This window comes from Cibotium barometz, chromosome 63 (genome assembly GCF_041138505.1).
Source record: "Cibotium barometz isolate CiBa-2024 chromosome 63, ASM4113850v1, whole genome shotgun sequence".
Classification (NCBI taxonomy): Eukaryota; Viridiplantae; Streptophyta; class Polypodiopsida; order Cyatheales; family Cibotiaceae; genus Cibotium; species Cibotium barometz.
In genome coordinates this window covers 10,882,478-10,901,795 of record NC_141108.1, presented here as the reverse complement: position 1 = coordinate 10,901,795, position 19,318 = coordinate 10,882,478, and the positions used below count along the sequence as shown (strand labels likewise).

The 19,318-nt window shown below is 45.3% G+C and overlaps 1 protein-coding gene across 1 annotated transcript; it reads left to right on the top strand.

Annotated features, from left to right (window-relative positions):
* The first annotated feature begins 201 nt into the window (after positions 1-201).
* LOC147603672 (uncharacterized) lies at positions 202-18,062 on the top strand. The gene is made up of 7 exons (XM_086796160.1): positions 202-1,654; positions 14,256-14,321; positions 14,493-14,637; positions 14,872-15,090; positions 15,181-15,379; positions 17,216-17,414; positions 17,589-18,062. The coding sequence occupies exons 1-7, from the start codon at positions 501-503 to the stop codon at positions 17,704-17,706; spliced, it is 2,100 nt and encodes a 699-aa protein (XP_086652286.1). The 5' UTR covers positions 202-500; the 3' UTR covers positions 17,707-18,062.
* The last annotated feature ends 1,256 nt before the right edge of the window (positions 18,063-19,318 follow it).

Below are 19,318 nucleotides of genomic sequence, written 5' to 3'. Positions count from 1 at the left end.
AAGCCCAATCTTTCAGTCAGCAAGTCTCAACAATTACAATAGACTCCCATCCTCTCTCCACTTCCACCAATACCTGTCTCACGAGCTACAATTCCCTTAATGGAGCCTAAACTCTTCCTTCATCCCACCAGAGACCAATCCCAACAATCAACCAACCTCCTCAGTCCTTTATTATTCGGCTTCCTGGCTAACCTGATTTCTAGATGGGCCAAACTAAACAAAGAGTTCCCTCAAGACATCTCTTCCAAGATTTTGTTATTAACGTATTCGGGAAAAGTATAGCTTTTGATTTTTCAGGAGCACATTCATGATTTCGAAATTCCATTCGTATCAGGGCCTCTGCTGATGCGTCGAAACACAGAGACTAGGGTTTCCGTCAGTTTCTGCACTGTGTGGGGAGCTCAACCCTTCAAGCAAACTGTTCATCGAACGCTTATCTGCTAGGTATTTTTCTCCTGCACACACTCCCCTTTCTGTTTCGAAGAAGGAAGCTAGCACGCATGGCCTTCAAGGAAGCAGACCCTGCTTTGGGGTTTCTGACCCGCAAAGAAACAGAGGTGAAGCTACCCCGCCCTACCCGCGTGAAAAACAAAACCCCTGCACAAATCCAGATCACCGCAGAGCAAATCCTCAGAGAAGCCCGTGAAAGGCAAGAAGCAGAAATCAGACCCCCCAAACAGAAAATCACAGACACAGCAGAGCTTGGAGAGTACAGACTCAGAAGAAGAAAAGAGTTTGAGGATCAAATCCGCCGTGTCCGGTGGAACATCAGTGTATGGGTCAAGTATGCACAGTGGGAAGAGTCCCAGAAGGACTTTGCTAGGGCTAGATCCATATGGGAACGCGCCCTTGAGGTTGATTACCGCATCACCACCCTATGGCTCAAGTACGCAGAGATGGAGATGAAGAATCGCTTCATTAACCATGCCCGGAACGTGTGGGACCGTGCCGTCTCGCTGCTGCCCCGCATTGATCAGCTATGGTACAAGTACATACACATGGAGGAGATGCTGGGCAACCATGCAGGGGCCCGGCAAATCTTTGAGCGGTGGATGAAGTGGGAACCTGACCATCATGGCTGGTCGGCGTACATCAAATTTGAGCTGCGGTACAATGAGGTTGAGAGGGCAAGGAAGATCTACGACAGGTATGTAGAATGCCTGCCTACTGTCAAGGCTTGGGTTAGATACGCCAAATTTGAGGTAAAAAATGGTGATATTGCGCGTGGCCGGACCTGCTATGAGAGGGCCATAGAGCAACTTGGTGAAGATGGACAGACAGAGGAGCTTTTTGTAGCCTTTGCACAGTTTGAAGAGAGGTGCAAAGAGATTGACAGGGCCCGATGCATCTATAAATATGCTTTGGATCATATCCCCAAAGGACAGGCAGAGGACTTGTACAGGAAATTTGTAATGTTTGAGAAGCAGTATGGGGATACAGAAGGAATAGAAGATGTCGTGCTGGGCAGGAAGAGGTTTCAGTATGAGGAGGAGGTTAAGAAGAATGGACGCAATTATGATGTATGGTTTGATTATGCAAAGCTAGAAGAGACTGCTGGTAACAAGGAGAGGGTTCGTGAAGTATATGAGAGGGCTATTGCTAATATACCACCGGCAGAAGAGAAGCGATATTGGCAGCGTTACATTTATCTTTGGTAAGAGCACGGAACAACTCCTATTGAGCCTCTACATTACAACTGCCAACTACCATTTTTTCACTTTTTATATAGTGGGTTTTCAATTTTTATATCAGCGTGCACAGTGTCTCCCAAATACCTTGTGATTTCCATCACCCGTGATAAGGCTTATTTAGTCTGTCTTCTGCATCCATCTTATTTTAGAAAGGTCACAATTAAGTAAAGACTTGAACTGCGTAGTCTAATAAGGGATACGAGAAACATATTGTTAATTTGAATATCGTTTGTAAACATTTTGCATCTGATTGTCTCCCAAAACCACCACCACCCAAAACTTGCCCCCCCCCCCCCCCCCCCCCCCCCCCCCCCCCCCCCCCCCCCCCCGCGGGCGCGCAACTAGACTTAGGCCCAAGATCTTCCCGTAGTTACCATTTTTCACTGCCTGCAGGAGGTGCTGGCCGAGGAAGCACCATGTGGGGTTTTGAACCCGGACCTCTTGGTCCTAGACAAACATCTCTACCACTTGAGCTATAACCTCATTGGGTGCATCCGATTGTTTTTCTCTCCAATGAAAAGCTCTTGAAGCTTTTAAGTATGTCCCTTTAAGGCAAAATTTTCTTTCTAAAATTGTCTGTCCTTTCTTTTGTAAAACACCAGAGGATTGCTGTTTGTTGTTGGTGTTTGTCAAAGGGTTGTAAAGTATCATGGGCTGATGGCATGGATTGATGGTTGGAGGAAAAAAAGAAATCGTTTGCTTAAGTGAGCTACAAAATAGTTCTCATGCGAAGCAACAAAGTACATCCCTCAAGTGAGCCACAATTAGAAAGAAAAGAGGGGAAGCTCCCTGGCCACACTTCTAGGGAGGCTACATTGGGTGCAGAGGAGGGAAAAGTAACATTGAGGGCATGAAGTGCTAAGTTGGGTGGTCAGGGTCCTTGTTGAAGAAGGAACCTTGAGTCCATACGAGTAGAAACGTTGCATGTTGCTGTTGCATTTTGTCGGAATCACCTGTGGGGCACCCCCATCTCTTTAGAGCTTCCAAGGTTCTCCTCTTGGGGGCAAGCGTAGCAGGTTCCTTTCTTGTTCAAAATGGTACTTCTTTTGATTTTGTCAATGACACTTACAAGGTTCTTGTGAAACATCTAAAGAATGAAGGCGAATTTGGTAGATAGAGTTCTATTGATCCTAATCTTGTAGCTTAGCTCAGCCGATTGAGGCAGGAGTTAGCCACTTAGATTCGGTAAGTCTTTACATGGTTGTGACAGGGAGCTCAAAATCTAACGAAAGTTGGGGTTTTTCCAAAATCAAGCCGCCTACTTCAAATTGGAGCTTCTGTAGTGCCATGAAAGGTCCAAGGCGGTAAGGTCTTTACACGGTTGTGACAATGAGCTCAAAATCTAACGAAATTTGGGGTTTTTCCAAAATCAAGCCTCCTACATCAAATTGGAGCTTTTGCAGTGCCATGAAAGGTCCAAGCATCTGCGTGAGCACATCATTGCCTTTCGCAACAAAATCTGCATTGGCACTAGCATGGAGATGTTGCCAAAAGGGACTACTCTTCACTGACATACGTTCGAGGGGAAGAAGTTAAGCAGGGCTACATCAGAGATGGCTGAACGCATCTATTGATGTGGTGGTAGCTCCAATGAGAAATTTGCAGTTCAGAAAAAAAATGCAGCATTGACAGTGATGATGGTGGCAGCTTTGATGAGAAACACACATTCCAGAAAAAGAATGCAGCATTGAAGACATATGGAGCATAGCCAAGGTGGCTCTGATACCATGTTAGCATCACCTGTGGGGCACCCCCATCCCTTTAGAGCTTCCAAGGTTCTCCTCCTCTTGGGGGCAAGCGTAGCAGGTTCCTTTCTTGTTCAAAATGGTACTTCTTTTGATTTTGTCAATGACACTTACAAGGTTCTTGTGAAACATCTAAAGAATGAAGGCGAATTTGGTAGATAGAGTTCTATTGATCCTAATCTTGTAGCTCAGCTCAGCAGACTGAGGCAGGAGTTAGCCACTTAGATTCGGTAAGTCTTTACATGGTTGTGACAGGGAGCTCAAAATCTAACGAAAGTTGGGGTTTTTCCAAAATCAAGCCGCCTACTTCAAATTGGAGCTTCTGTAGTGCCATGAAAGGTCCAAGGCGGTAAGGTCTTTACACGGTTGTGACAATGAGCTTAAAATCTAACGAAATTTGGGGTTTTTCCAAAATCAAGCCTCCTACATCAAATTGGAGCTTTTGCAGTGCCATGAAAGGTCCAAGCATCTGCGTGAGCACATCATTGCCTTTCGCAACAAAATCTGCATTGGCACTAGCATGGAGATGTTGCCAAAAGGGACTACTCTTCATTGACATATGTTCGAGGGGAAGAAGTTAAGCAGGGCTACATCAGAGATGGCTGAACGCATCTATTGATGTGGTGGTAGCTCCGATGAGAAATTCACACTCTTGATCTTGAGTCCACCTCCTAGAGTTTTGAGGATGCTCAGACTTCCTTTCAGTGCCCTGAACAATGTCCCACAAACCCTTGTGGATGAACCTGATCTGCATCTGAAGCTTCCAATGAGTGTAGTTGGCTCCTTTCAACTTGTCATCTTTGTTCGTACAGGGAGGAGCCATATCCACAATAGCAAAGAACAAATCTTAGCTCTCAAACACTTCTCTCAAGTGCTTTCCAACCAGTGTTGCTAGGCGTTTCTGAAACGGCAGGTATGAAACGGATTTCATATGTTTTGAAACCTTTCATAAAAGGTAAGAAACGGGTACAAAAAAGTTTCATACAAAATAGAAAAGCATGTATATTTTTAACTTGAAATATACAAAAAAAAAAACTGTTGACATAACTTATAAGAGACCACATTGAATTCGTTTTAATAAAAACAAAATACATGTAAGATATGATGATATCACAAATCACGTGGGTGATGACTAAACAGAAATCACTAAACAGAAATCAAAAGGATCACCACGTGGGTGATGAGTCATGACTCAAAATCCAAGATCAAAATAAATAACATGTCCAAAGTTCAAACTAAATAACATGTCCAAATAAAATGATGTTGGCAGCTGCGAGCTGCTATTTGCATCCTCATGCTCATCCTCATCTGCATCTTTTGCCTCTGTAGCCTCACTCTCAGGGTCACTTCCGGTAGCCGAGTTCTCAAATGCCTCGTCCTCTAGAGCTGCACGTGCACCACTCGTACTAGCCTCTCGAGAAGATCGTGTAGTGCGAGCCGGAGCCATGATCTTCTCATAGAGCATAGAATAGATCTCTCTCTCCTCCTGAGGAATGTCTGGAATCTCCTTGCACTTTATGATATCAATCTTATCTGGATTCACTTGGCGAGGCTCAATGGGATGACCCTTTTGCTCTAACAATCAGAGATTGCAATGACAAAAGACAAGCCTCTTCAATTATGTTGTGGAGAGTCTGTTTCTCTTTTTCGTGTGAAAAAGAGCCCATGTACTCCAGTTCCTCTCTCAAGGCCCTGAACTGCAATCTTGGGAGAGAACTCTCAATGCGATCCGTCTCTACATTGTACAAAAAAGAATGTTAAGTTAAGAGTCAAAAAGAGAGTAGCATTTGAATGTAGGTTTTGAAAGAGTAGGAGACAAAGATACAAGATTTAAGAATCAAGAACCTTACCAAGTTCATCAACTCCCTCGTTGCCTCTTTCATGGTAGCCTTCTGCATCCCTGCCTGCACATGTCCTTTCTTGCACACTGGAAGACTAGTTCTTTTGGCTCGAGGTGCCGAGCTAGAACCACCTGCACACCACCTGCAACCTCACCACTGGTATCTTCCTCTCTGATACTGCGAGTCCTCTTGGAGACACTTTGACGTGCTTCAGGCTCTCCCAGATTGGGGATATCCTCGAGGGGGATACCTAGCTGCATGGCCTTCCAAGCCTTCAGGCTATCATAGATTTCTTGTGGCACATGCTTACATGGCTTGATGCCAAAACCCTTTGTTTATGACAAATGTGCCTTCAACTTGGTGACATTGCCATGGTGCTTATCAGCACAAAAGTTGCATTTCCACTTTCCGGAGCCTGAGCCACCATATCTAGACTCGAAGGTGACATTGTTCCAAAGAGAATCACCTGTTCAAGGCATCCTACAAGGCGGGGATAAATGCAGATTGTTGGCCCTGCAAGTGCGACATAACATAAAGCAATCTCATTTTATGATTCATGATTTTAAGTGTCATCTTAGCCAACAATAGAGCAAGGGAAAGAGAAGGTAGATAGTCTTAGGCCTCAATAGAGCAAGGGGAGGAAGATATGCCATAAATATTGATGGAAGAGAAAAAAACGTGCTTCTTTGTGAGTTGTGCAGAGAAAACCAACATGAAAGCAAAACATGACATTACCCCTTTAGAAGACCTCCTTAAGGCCCAAGGACACCAAGGAGCAGGCGGGCTGACGCGGGCGTTGATTTGATAGCAAGCTGGCACACAAGACGGCGAAAAAGTACAAGCGGCCGCCACTGGGAAACATGCACAGAAAAGGTACGAAACGATTCGATGTGACGGGCTGTAGGGTATTAAAATATTCATGATGAATAAAAAACGCGTTTCGTACAGGTCGAAACGTTTCGAAGCGTTTCGTACGTTTTAAACATGTACGAAACGCGTTTCTATGCAACGCTGTTTCCAACGAAGCAAGGCACCAAGAACAATCAGCCCCCTCTCAAACCATAGAGAGAAAGAGGCGGGACAGCAGCAAAACAGTCCAAGATCCACCGGGAACCTCCTACCGAAAGGGCAGGGGCTCGTGGAGGAAGAAGAAAATGTACAGCCACTTGTCTAGCAACTCCACATGCAAGAGAACTCACCAAATCTGATGCGAGTGCAGAAAACAGAGCCACAACTCCACCGTTTGCTTCTGTAGAGGAAAACACAGCCACCAAAACTGACCGGATAGCCTCTGTAGGAGAAAACACAGCCAAAACACTTCAAGATCTGCCTCTGAAGAGAAAAACACAGCCTGTAGGGCTGGCCGATAGCAAGCAGAAGAGGGCTGGACCAGAAACGCAGCAAGGTACTGAAAATGCAGCAACTGAATGGACTGATCTGCAGCCGGAGAAGTGATGGAGGCAAAACGCACAGCAGAAGTGGGCAGATTTGCAGGGTTGGGAGCAGTCTGGACCTAAGCGTATGATACCATGAAGGAGAAAGCACAGGCGGAAGCATAAACAGTAAACATATGAGAGAGTGCAAAGGAGAGAGAGAGAGTTGGGCAAGATCACCTTTTATAACAGCAGTAAAGCTTTACAATGGCAATGGCCAGCAACTGGATGTTGAGCTATGTGCAAGTGGATTGGATGAAGAAGTGAATAAAGGGGAACTCCTTATATAGTGCCTCAGTGAGCCGGCCGACTGCCTCTAGGGCTGGCCGATTGCTCGCAAGACAAATAAATAGGAGAATTACAATAAAATGTTTGATAAATAGTAGAAGCCCCAGAAAACTAAGATGCACAATTCTAACACTAGGATGGTGTGCAAAGCTGAAAGAAGACTCCCAGAGGTCCGCATGTGAAACTAGGGATGATTTACCATTAAGTTTATTAACCACACTTAAGCATGAAAGATTAAACCACAAAATCACAAGAACGTAAACTGCTGAGGAACTTGCACATCAAGGTGCTTGCTTAGAGTGAAGCGGCTAAAGATGCCAAGAGTTGGAGTTCTGCATCCGAAAAGGACAGTTGAAGGTGGCCTTAGATGGGGATTACGAAGGGGCTGCCATGGAGTCCTCATGAAGTGTTACATACTTGGCACTAACCGTCGGGGTTAGGGACTAATCCAACAGGGTTAGGGGAGCCTTGGGATTAGGGAAAGCAGGCGGATTTAGGTGGCTAAGGTTCATATTTAATAAATCTAAGGTTATTGGCTATTTATTATTGTACTGTTATTTATAGCAGCATTAAGCACTATATAAGTGAGTCTTGGGTTATTAGTGGTTCATTGTGGTCTAGACGTGGACCAAGAGGCTTGCACCTGGCAGATCACGGGTAGTCTTGTTGAGGGCCCGTGTGGGCAGGCACTGGACGCTAGGGCTGATTGGCATGGACTCGTGGGAGTGGAACCTTAGCCCCTAGCTTAGGGGAGGTTTGCGGACGCGAACCTACAGTTGGGTGGTGAGCATGCGTTGCGTGCACCCCTTTTATTTGGTTTCTCTAATCTTGTTTATGCATGTGTAATATGTATTAGGTGATCCTCAAGAGGAGTCCCTCACATGAAGGCTGGAGCCAAAGGGGACCCACAACTGTAGAAAACACAACCTATGAGCGAAGCAGCAGGAGGGGAATAGAGCAGGATGGTGGGCTTGATGCGAAGGTGACGGTGAACTAAATGAGGCGGAGGTGGTCAAGGGGTGGAGGAGGGGCACAAGAGAGCCAGGGGCAGAGTAGGCATAGGAGGGGCAGGGGAAAGCGGAGAGGTGCGTTGGCCGGGTAGCAAAAGTGAGAGTGCCCAGAGCGGAAGCAAAGTGGCACTAGAGTGTGCTGAATAGAGAGTGCAAGAGAGAGAGAGATATGGAGCAATCTATGCTGAATATACTGAAGCAAAACAGTCCCAAGCAAGAGACACTAGAAGTCTCATAAGTGAGGGAGCAAAATATATACAAGACTGAATGAAAAGTGAGAGGCCAACACCACCTATTTATAGGTGAGGTATGCTGGCCGACTGGTAAATACCAAAAAGGTTGGGAAAAATCCCAGAAAAATATGGGAAAAGTCAGTCCACAATCAAGGGCCATACAAAAGGGACCAAATGGGCACAAAAATGAGCAGAAACTGGGGATGAATGTGCTAACACCCCCTCTTAGCACCAGATGCTGAACAAACTCCGAGAAGCCGAAGATGAGGAGCCAAGGAAGCCTGAGAAACCGGCTTGGTGAACAAATCTGCAGCATTCTCCACTGAAGGACAATACTCCAAATGCAAATCTCCAGCAAGAACTCGTTCATGAACATACTGATACTGTATCTCAATGTGTTTGGTACGAGCATGAACAAGGTTCTTGGCAATGGCGATGCAACTCTGATTATCACACCAAAGAAGAGTAGATCCGGTAGGATGACAACCGAGCTCCTCCAATAATCTCCGCAACCATATCGCCTCACATGTAGCATAACAAACCGCACAGTACTCCGCCTCAGTAGAGGAAAGTGCCACAGTAGGCTGCTTTTTACTGCTCCATGAAATGGCTCTAGACTCGAGCGTAAAAACACAACCAGTGGTCGAACGTCGAGTATTTGGATCTCCCACGCAAATACCGAAGAACTCTGAGAGCACACCGCCAATGCTGCTGACGGGGTTTGGATGAGAAAGAACTCAATAAACTGACTGCGAAACATGTCCAATAATCGGGAGTAGGTCTACCAAACCCAGCAACTGACGAGAACCCGATACTGTCCCCGATCAATCCCTGGAGAAGCATCAAGTAGAGAAAGCTTCTCACTAACATCCATAGGAGAAGAAACTGGTCTGCACCCAGTCATCTGAAATCCCTGGAGAAGCATCAAGTAGAGAAAGCTTCTCACTAACATCCATAGGAGAAGAAACTGGTCTGCACCCAGTCATCTGAAATCTGTCGAGAATCTCCCGTGTGTACTTCTGTTGAGAGAAGAAAATGCTCTTCGAGGTTTGCCAAATCTCAAAGTTGAGAAAATAATGCAGAAGGCCAAGATCCGTCATCTCAAACTCTGTCTCCAAAGCATCCATGACAGAACGGATCCTAACAGAATAAGAACCTGTAAAGATGAGGTCATCAACATAGACCACAATGATAACAATCAACCCCCTCTCAAGGAGGATATAAAGGTTCGAATCTGCATGAGAACGCCGTAGGCCGAGCTTCTGAAAGAACTCATCAATCCGCTGGTACCAAGCTCGCGGAGCTTGCTTCAGACCATATAAAGCCTTCTTCAGTTGGTACACCTGATCCTGTTTACCTGGAACAACAAATCCCGGCGGCTGATCAACATAAACCTCCTGTGTAAGCTCTCCAATAAGGAAAGCCGACTTGACGTCCATCTGGAAAACGGGCCATCTATGATGACCTGCAAGAGCAAGAACGGTGTGAATGGTAGTCATCCGGGCCGTCGGAGCGGAGGTCTCATCGAAGTCGACTCCAGGGCGCTGTGCATAACCCTTGGCAACCAACCTCACCTTGTGCTTGTCCAAGCTGCCATCAGCTCGGAACTTCGATTTGAAGATCCAACGCACACCAATCACCTTACGCTTCAGTGGCCTAGGCACCAAAATCCAAGTGCCATTCCGTTCGATAGCATCCAGCTCTGCCTGCATAGCACGATGCCAAGGCTCATGTGAAAGAGCCTCGTCCACAGAAGTGGGATCAGAAGGACCATTAATGATAGAGGACATAAGAGCACAATTAACAAACATGTTGCCCTCATGAATTTGTTTCCCTGTAACTCTGGAAGAATGCTGGAGAGAACCAGGTGAAGGAGCAGAAGGAAGCTCACGTAACTCAAAATCATGAACTGTTTGATAATACCATCCAGGCACAGATCTACTCGAACTTGTTGGAGGAGTAGAGTCGTCATCATCTGACTGAGAATCCACAGCTGGAGGTGGAACAGTAGCAGCGGGAGGAGGAGGAGGAGAAGGCGGAGATGGAGATGGAGGTGGAGGAAGAAGAAGCTCACCACCCCCCTGTGAAGATGTAGGAGTCTCGTCGAACACCACATCACGGCTCACAACAACTTTGCCGGCTTGAGGATCATAAAGATGATATGCCTTGGACACAGTGCTGTATTCGAGAAAAGTCATGCGCTGAGACTTCGAGTCCAACTTGGAGCGATGCTCCTTAGACACATGAACATACGCCGAACACCCAAATATCCGAAAATGAACAATGGAGGGCTTCTCACCATGGAAAGTCTCATATGGAGTTTTATCGGGACGAGCAGCAGTAGGAGACGTGTTTTGAATGTAGATAGCAGTGGAAACGGCCTCAGCCGAGAAACGTTGAGGTAATGAAGAACGCTCAAGCATAGCACGGGCCATCTCCATAATGGTCCTATTCTTCCTCTCTGCAACTTCATTCTGTGATGGAGTATATGATGTAGTAAGCTGTCTGCGAATGCCATGTGTTTTGTAGTATTTCTGAAACTCCTGGGATGTGAACTCACCCCCCCCCCCCCGGGTCAGTCCTGATCGAATGACCGGTCTCTTTTTCCACCTCAACCCTCCAATCACAGAAGTGCTGAAAAGCCTCATCCTTGGTCTTCAGAAAGAAAACCCAAGTATATATGGAAAAATCATCCACCATCACGAGCATGTACAACGCCTTACTCAAAGACGCGGTACTCATAGGACATAAGTCTGCATGAATGAGAGCAAGTGATGCCGAAGATCTGTGTGTCGCCTCCTTTGGAAAGGTGGCTTGGTGTTGCTTCCCCTGTAAACAAGAGGAACAAGCAGAAGATGGAGCCTTGATGGTCGGTAAACCTTCAACCAACCCATCCTTCGAAGCTCGCTGTAGAAGCTGATAGCTCAAATGGCCAAACCGAGCATGCCAAAGAGCAGAAGCACCAAAAGAAAGCAGAGCGGTCAATTTGTAAAGACCACTATCTTGGACTCCATGAGCCAAGATGCTACCAGTCGCCATATCACGAATGGTAATCTCATAACGAGAAAAGATCACCTCCGCACCCTGAGCTATAAGAGCACTCAGTGACAAAAGGTTAAAAGCCAAACTAGAATATACAGAACGCCAGAGAAGTACCTTTTGTCCTCGGAAGAGTGGAAGATGGGGATAGTGCCATGTCCATGCACTGGCACAGAAGAAGAATCACCCAAAGTGATCTCGCCTGACCTGGCAGTGAAGCCCTCAAACCAATCTCGATGGGGAGTAGCACGGCTATCCACAATCCAAGACCGTGACTGAGAAGTCACAAGAGCAAGTATACGACGAGTACTTGCTAATAGAAGAATGCCATCATCCTTCTTGGGTTGAGACACCGCTGTAGAGGAAGAGTTCTTTGCTGCTTCATCACGCTTCTTCTTGTGACATTGGGGTGATTTATGACCCTTCTTGCCACAATAATGACATTCAATGTCCTTGTTCTTTGAAGATTTGCTGTTGTCTTTATCCTTCTTGGAATCCTTGGAGTTCTTGTCAGAACCCCCTTTCCCTTTCTTGTCAGAACCCCCTTTCCCTTTCTTTTGTTGGTTCTTCCCTTTATCTCGCGCTGCCAAAGCTCCATCAGGGCCATCAGAGGTGCCAGTCCGCTCCTCAAAGCGAGACTCAATCTGCATAACGGAGGGGAGAACTGCCTCCCAAGTAACTGGAATAGGACGAGGAGAAGAAACAAGAGACTGAAAATATGCATCAAACCTCTCTGGAAGCTTGGAGAGAAGCCGAATAGCCATGTCCTCTGTAGAGATGTCCTTGCCACAAATAGCAAGCACGTTCCGAAGATCTTTCATCTTTGAGATGAAAGCAGATAAAGATGGAAAGGCAGAAACTGATAAGTTCAGAAGTTGCTTTTCCAACACCAAAATCCGACCTAGAGACTTAATCTTGTAGAGATCTGCAAAAGCCTTCCAAACTTCATGTGCAGCATCTTCTGTACGCACATGAGAGAGAATAGAATCCTGACAGTTAAACAGCAGAAAGGAGAAAACGCGACGATCATTCGCTTGCCATGGATCAATCTGTGCCTGAGTCACACCATCGGAAGCAAGGGTGGGAGGGGTGGCATTGGCCGGTGTAACAAGCCAATCCCAAAGATCCACGCCATGCAAGGCTGATTTCACCTTCACCTTCCATAGGGTGTAGTTGGAACCATCCAACTTTGCAGACTCAGAGAACATATGAAGAGAAGTCAGTGCAGCCATCACAAGAAGCTTGGGCTCAATCTCAGAAATATGCACAAACTCAGAAGAAGTGTCCTCCACAGGTACCAAGAGTGCCACCAAAGCCCGAAACACCACAGACCCCCTCTGCAAAGGGGAAGGACCACTGGAGAGGAAAACGCAGCACAAGAAGGGCTGCTGTCCTGAAAAACAGAACGCCTATGTCCAAACTCCACGTGGAAAGAAAACGCTGATCAGAAAATACCTGATGGCTGCAATCGGTGAAGCCGATCTGAAGGAGAAGTGACCAGCAGGTGCTGTCCAGAAATCGCAGCAGCAAAGGGGCTGCAAATCTGAGAAAAAACGCAGAGGACAAGGTGCTCAAGTAGGGCTGAATCTGGGGTAGCAAAGGAGTCGCTGAACCGGGAGCGATGATACCATGAAAGAGTGCACAGAGCGGAAGCAAAGTGGCATTAGAGTGTGCTGAATAGAGAGTGCAAGAGAGAGAGAGAGAGGGATATGGAGCAATCTATGCTGAATATACTGAAGCAAAACAGTCCCAAGCAAGAGACACTAGAAGTCTCATAAGTGTGGGAGCAAAATATGTACAAGACTGAATGAAAAGTGAGAGGCCAGCACCACCTATTTATAGGTGAGGTATGCTGGCCGACTGGAGCATGTATGCTGGCCGATTGGATCATGTATGCTGGCCGACTGGTAAATACCAAAAAGGCTGGGAAAAATCCCAGAAAAATATGGGAAAAAGGGGTGGCCATCCCACAATCAAGGGCCATACAAAAGGGACCAAATGGGCACCAAAAATGAGCAGAAATTGGGGATGAATGTGCTAACAAAAAGTTCGAGCAGGAAAGGACATGCTTCATACATTGAAACACTTTTACTTTGAATCTTGTACAGGCTTAAAATCTACAAAATGCGATTGAAAGGAACCCGAGTCTAATCAGAAGGACACTCTTATAGTAGCAAAGTCACTTAGCCCATCTTTTAACTTGCAGCTTCAGCTGGTGGAAGTAAACTGTATATCCTGACGAAGCTTCAAGTTTGCAATTGCTGTGAAGGGAACATTAGCAAATGCAGCTCTCAGCAAATTGAGATTGTTGCTTCGGTCTTTTTCTTCCTATGTCTGGAGCTTAAGTCATGGTTTTACGCTGTAAAATGGGTAGGCTGGCCATGTCATGTGGGTCTTGGGCTTCGTTTTCAGTTTATTGTGGCTCAACAATCTTCAAAGACTTAGGTGTTTAAGTGTCTCTTCCTGAAGTCTGCCTGGCAACCATTTCTCCGACAGAAGCTGCAATAATCTAGGGTAGATGGTTCGCTTGGAGGGAGGGTGGCATCACTGTGCCACACGATGCACTTGTTGGGCTTTCCCTTTCATGCCTGCGGGGATAAATTATTACCGTAAAGTAGGTAGGGTAGCCATGTCCTCGGGGTCTTGGTTCATCAATTTGTATTTAACAGTCTCTTCACAGAGTCTGCCTGGCAAACATTTCTTTGATTAAATCTGCTGTATCAAAGGGGAAATGGTTGTCGTGAGGGAGGACAGCATTGCAGTATCGCTCAATGCACTCATTGGCCCAAACAAGGCTGTCCCTTCTGAAGCCACTTACTTATGTGGCTTACCTTCAAGAGCTTCTTTTTGTACATTATTGAAGAAGGGTTGATGGGTCAGTTGTCACAATATAGACCATTATCTGTTTGAACTTTGAATACTGTAATGGAAGGTCAAATCATGACATGAACTCACACAAGCAGTTTTATCTATAGGATAAATTATGCGTTGTTCGAAGAACTGGAGGCTCAAGATATGGAAAGGACCAGAGACGTGTACAGGTACGCTTCATGCATGTGATTTTTTCTTGTGCATGTTGCATAGATCTCTACTCTGCTATGGAAGCCTGTGTAGTCATAGGAGGTTTGCACATGATTCAAGTATTTAAAATTCTCACATATGAAAACTGGAGGCTATCACTGTTATCTAACTTTGGGTGTTTGCGAAATCAGGGAATGCTTGAAGCTTTTACCCCATAAGAAATTCTCATTTGCCAAAATATGGCTTTTAGCAGCTCAGTTTGAGATCAGGCAGAAGGATTTGAAGGCAGCTAGACAGATTCTTGGTAATGCCATTGGTATGGCTCCCAAGGATAAGGTAAGGACTGCTTTCTTAGAAACATTCACATTGTTCTAAACTGTGCTGTAATTTAGATTCTGTCAAAGGTCTTTACAGCACAACCCCTGTGAACAGGGGAGATGTCACCTGCCCGTCCCCTCACCCTAGGAGATCTATCTGTAAAGAGCCTAAGTATCTTCTCCTGCTGCGACTTCCAATTGATATTATGGGTATTTGGAATGTGTGATTTTGAATTGTTCTCTCTTGCTGCAGATTTTCAAGACGTACATCGAAATTGAGCTCCAACTGGGTAACATAGACAGGTGCAGGACTTTGTATGAGAAGTATCTTGAGTGGGCGCCTGCAAACTGTTATGCATGGAGTAAGTTTGCAGAGCTGGAAAGGTCCCTAGGAGAAACTGAGAGGGGTCGGGCTATCTTTGAGCTAGCTATAGCACAGTCCGTTCTCGACATGCCGGAACTGCTTTGGAAGGTATTATCATTACTATGTGAGTTTAAATGGCCAAAGTGTAGGTTTTCTGTTCGTGTTTCTAACCTTTTGAAGTTCTTGCATGTCTTGCAGGCATACATAGAATTCGAAATTTCAGAAGGAGAGCATGAGAGAACCCGACAACTCTATGAGCGGCTGCTGGATCGGACAAAGCATCTCAAAGTATGGGTGAGCTATGCAAAATTCGAGGCTGCGATTCCTTTGGATGATGATGGGTCTGTAGAAGATGATGCAAATGCTCAGCGAAAACAAACTCTTCTTCGATCTCGAGGTATGTTGTCACATGTGTTCCTGTAACATGTGGAAGACTTGGAGATGAATCGTGAACTTGATTAGAGCAGAAATTCAGCACTAAAACGTGACTATTTGCAAAGCATAATTGAAAGATAGAAGCGGGAGAGAGAGCACTGTATTGGGTCCCAAAATTACCGTTTGAAGGGCCTCCACTGTGAAGGTGTATCTGCTTATATTGCTGAATAAGTAATGGACCGACTGTTGCAAATCAACACCAAGACTACTGATGTTGGACCTCTGCAGAGTACCCGTGAAGATGGGTCTGCTGTACAGTCTGGACAGTACTTTGTTCTCGCATTAATCCCCAGAAAGGCCTCTACTGGCTGTGTTTTCTGCTCTCAACAGGTTGCCTTCAGTTTTCAGCACCTCTCCCCTTGCGTTTACCTTTTCTTGGGCTGCCCAGGGCATGTGCACAAGAAAGGACTCTTGGCAAAGTTCTCAGATGAGAAAACAAGGCCTGGGAGCACCTTTATGTAGTGAACATGGGGCTGTTTCTACTGGTCGACTGAGCAAATATGCTGGCCGAGTTGCAAAAGAGGACAAATAATCAGATGTATGATGTGTTTCACATGTGTGGCCTCTTCTTGGATAGGCGCCTTTGTATGGGCACCCTGTATAACCTTCCACTTGCCCCTTTGGCTTGGCCGTGGGCTGTCCACAGCCCATAGCCCCAACTAGCCTCCACAAATCCTAATGCATATTGCTAATTACCATGCTACTGATGGGTTCACATATATAGGCTCCTCTATCTAAACCTAAGACTCTGACCAATGCCTGTGCAGCTGGCTACAAGCCTAATAAGTGCCCAGAACATCCGTACATCATTCAAGAGGGTTATGGGACAAGCAGGTGTGGGACATGCACACATGACCCTATAGTCAGGTAGAAACGTGTTTCTGGGCTGAGAAACCCCGAAACAGCCGAAACGGGGAATTTTTTTCATTTCTAAAAAAAACAAATTGTTTTTTTTTTAAATTTTATCTTAGTGTTTTTTTTATATGTTGGACTTTCACACTCTCTCTCTCTCTCTCTCTCTCTCTCTCTCTCTCACTCCATCTACAGTCACCTCTTCTTCTTCTCCTCCTCTCCCCCAATTTCTCACAAATTCCCCAATATTTCCAATTCCCTAAATTTTTAATTGCCCAATTTCTCACAATTGCCCAATTTCTCACCAGTCACAATTCCACAACTCCCCAATTGCCCAATGGTGACCAGAATTGCCTAAGCTTTTACCATATTTTAAGTGCCTAACTTGCACTAGGCAGGCGGCTAGGCCTACAAATAATGCTACAAACTACAAGTTCTAAACCATTTTATTGTATTTATATAGAAAAAATTACGAAACCTCCGCGTTTCTTAGTCGAAAGACGAAACGTTTTGTCCCGAAATGTCAAAAACCCCGAAACGTTTCTGGTGACTATGCATGACCCTGACCGTCGTGTGGTGGCACACAGTGGCTGACATGTCCCAGACAAGGGCTTACAAGGGACCAGGTGACCAACCACAGGGCTTGCACTTATCTATACAATTATGTCCACGGCATCCAAGTGTGTGGGATGCACATGACAGCTCCTGTGTGTGTGTGTGCATATACATACATACATACACGTGCATGTGTGCTTACGTTGCACATTCCTGTGCACGCACATGCACTCGCGTGCACACACAGGCATGCATGCATGTACACACATACATATGTCTATACACAAGCAAGTGCATGTGAATGCATACACAGACTATTTGCCAAGTGTTTTTGAATTTTACTGTCTTCAAGTCTGTATGTAATAGTTGGTGTGTGTTGTTTTCACCACAGCTGTCTTTGAAAGGGCTTTCGACTCTTTAAGGACTTCTGCCCCAGATCAGAAAGAGGAAAGAGCCATGCTTCTAGAAGAGTGGCGTGATATGGAGAAGAGTTTTGATGACCTTGGGGATGTTTCCATTGTACAAAAGAAAATGCCCAGACGGGTCAAGCGGAAGCGCCCGCTGTTTAATGACGACGGTACCTCCTCAGGGTATGAATTCTATTTTTTTACTAAATTATCCCACACATCTTGCAATTCATCTCTCTCTCTCTCTCTCTCACACACACACACACACACACACACACATGCATACATATGCATGCATGTACACACATCACATGCATTAATACTCTTATTTTGCTTATGTACTAATTTGATTTGCAGATTTGAGGAGTACACGGATTACATTTTCCCAGAGGAGACAGGAATGCAGCCAAATCTGAAAATCCTGGAGGCAGCTTATAAATGGAAGAAACAGAAGTCTGAACAGGAGGATGACTGATTTATTTCCCACAAGTCCCTGTAATACACGCATCTCTGTGATATACGTTGCATGCTTTTCCCCTGGTCATATGCGATATCAAAGCATGACTGAGCATTATCAAAGGAAATTCTGAGCAGGTACCGCAAGGCTGTGTTTCTGGTGAATGCAAACCTATTGGCTGCACATCCTTCCACCAATGTTAAGGAAGCAAATATGCCACTTTTATGTACTGGGGGCAGCATGTCTGAGATGGGGGAAAGAGAAGACTGAATGTGCACAGGATTGTGTGTTGTATTCCCATCCCAGGCTTTCGCCAAGACATTTTGGGTGTATTTGTGCTTTATTCTTCTCGCTAATGTTACATTTCAGTGTCATGCTTTTTGTGGCTGCAGACGTGACAGTTAATGGTTGATGTCTTGATGCACTTGTCATGAGAAGATAATTCAGATAGATGCTTTCTATTCAGTACTGAAAATTTTATACGAAATCTCAGCCATCGGCTGAAAGAGTCACGATCCTAAAATGCAAAGTGTATGTAGCTAATCTGGGGTAAGATGCCATACAAGTTGTGAGACAGTAGATGACAAGAAAACGGCGTGAAAGTAGTGCGCCTAGCTTCGCAGATTTGGAAGGTCCTTGTGTACAAGCCCAAATGGCTGTAAGAATATGTATATGATATCTACCCAAATGATGCATATGGACTAAATATTTTTTTTTGAGTGCCATCCATAGCCTTTATGCATCTGAACCTCCAAATTGCCAGACTGTGATACTGCTGATAATTCTCCAAAGTGGCAAGAATGGCCCAATAAGTGTCCACTATGAACTCTGAACTCGCTTCCAATTGCATCTACTAATGACCATGAGGTTAGGGTCATGATTCCTACCCTCACAGAAAATCTGTAGACCAGGTTGGGTTAACCACGCTAGTCCCAAGTGATGCAAAAACTCGTCTTTTTGTGAAACTACCAATGAGTCAGGCCAAGCCAAGAACCACCTAATCATTTAGGGGTTTCTACAACTCCAAATGCAATGCTATACAGACTCAATTGCAGTCTGGCAGCGTGGGCATGATTGGTGTGCATTACAAATGGCTCTCCAGTGATAAACATAAAGCCCACCATGTAAAATAATTAGAAGAAATGGTACATTTGCTGCCTCCTATCAGAATGCATAGTTTATACCAAATTTTTTTCTGAATAATTGGATAGTTCACGTAACTTTCCCAGGGTGGATAGTCCTTGGCATATCTTAGCAAAGAAAGCCTTGCGTTCTTGAGTGCGTTTTCAAAGAAGGGAAAACATTGCATTCTTGAGAGATGGGATTATTAGCAATCCACTCCCACTCGTGATCCCAACCAAGCTATGTGCTGGAGCAACTGATATATAGCCATAAACTCTTTTTGTCATTGCTATCCTTTGTGGTGGTTGTCACTGCCATTGTCCACATGCATCCACCGTGTCTTGTCACCAACCAACCTTGAATGCCCATGTGAAAACTCACCACCACCACCACTATGCACCCACCAATTGGTTCTTTATATATGAAGGTATGGCAACCTCAACTTTGGCACCTCTTACTTACCTTCTCATGCATGTACACCTCCTTATCACATGCATACCTTTATGCT

Excerpts from the sequence above, each read along its gene's own strand:
- LOC147603672 (XM_086796160.1), top strand. The coding sequence starts at position 501 with ATGGCCTTCAAGGAAGCAGACCCTGCTTTGGGGTTTCTGACCCGCAAA. Across the intron at positions 14,322-14,492 it reads AGGACCAGAGACGTGTACAG|GGAATGCTTGAAGCTTTTAC; the intron begins GTACGCTTCATG and ends TTGCGAAATCAG. Across the intron at positions 15,380-17,215 it reads AACTCTTCTTCGATCTCGAG|CTGTCTTTGAAAGGGCTTTC; the intron begins GTATGTTGTCAC and ends TTTTCACCACAG.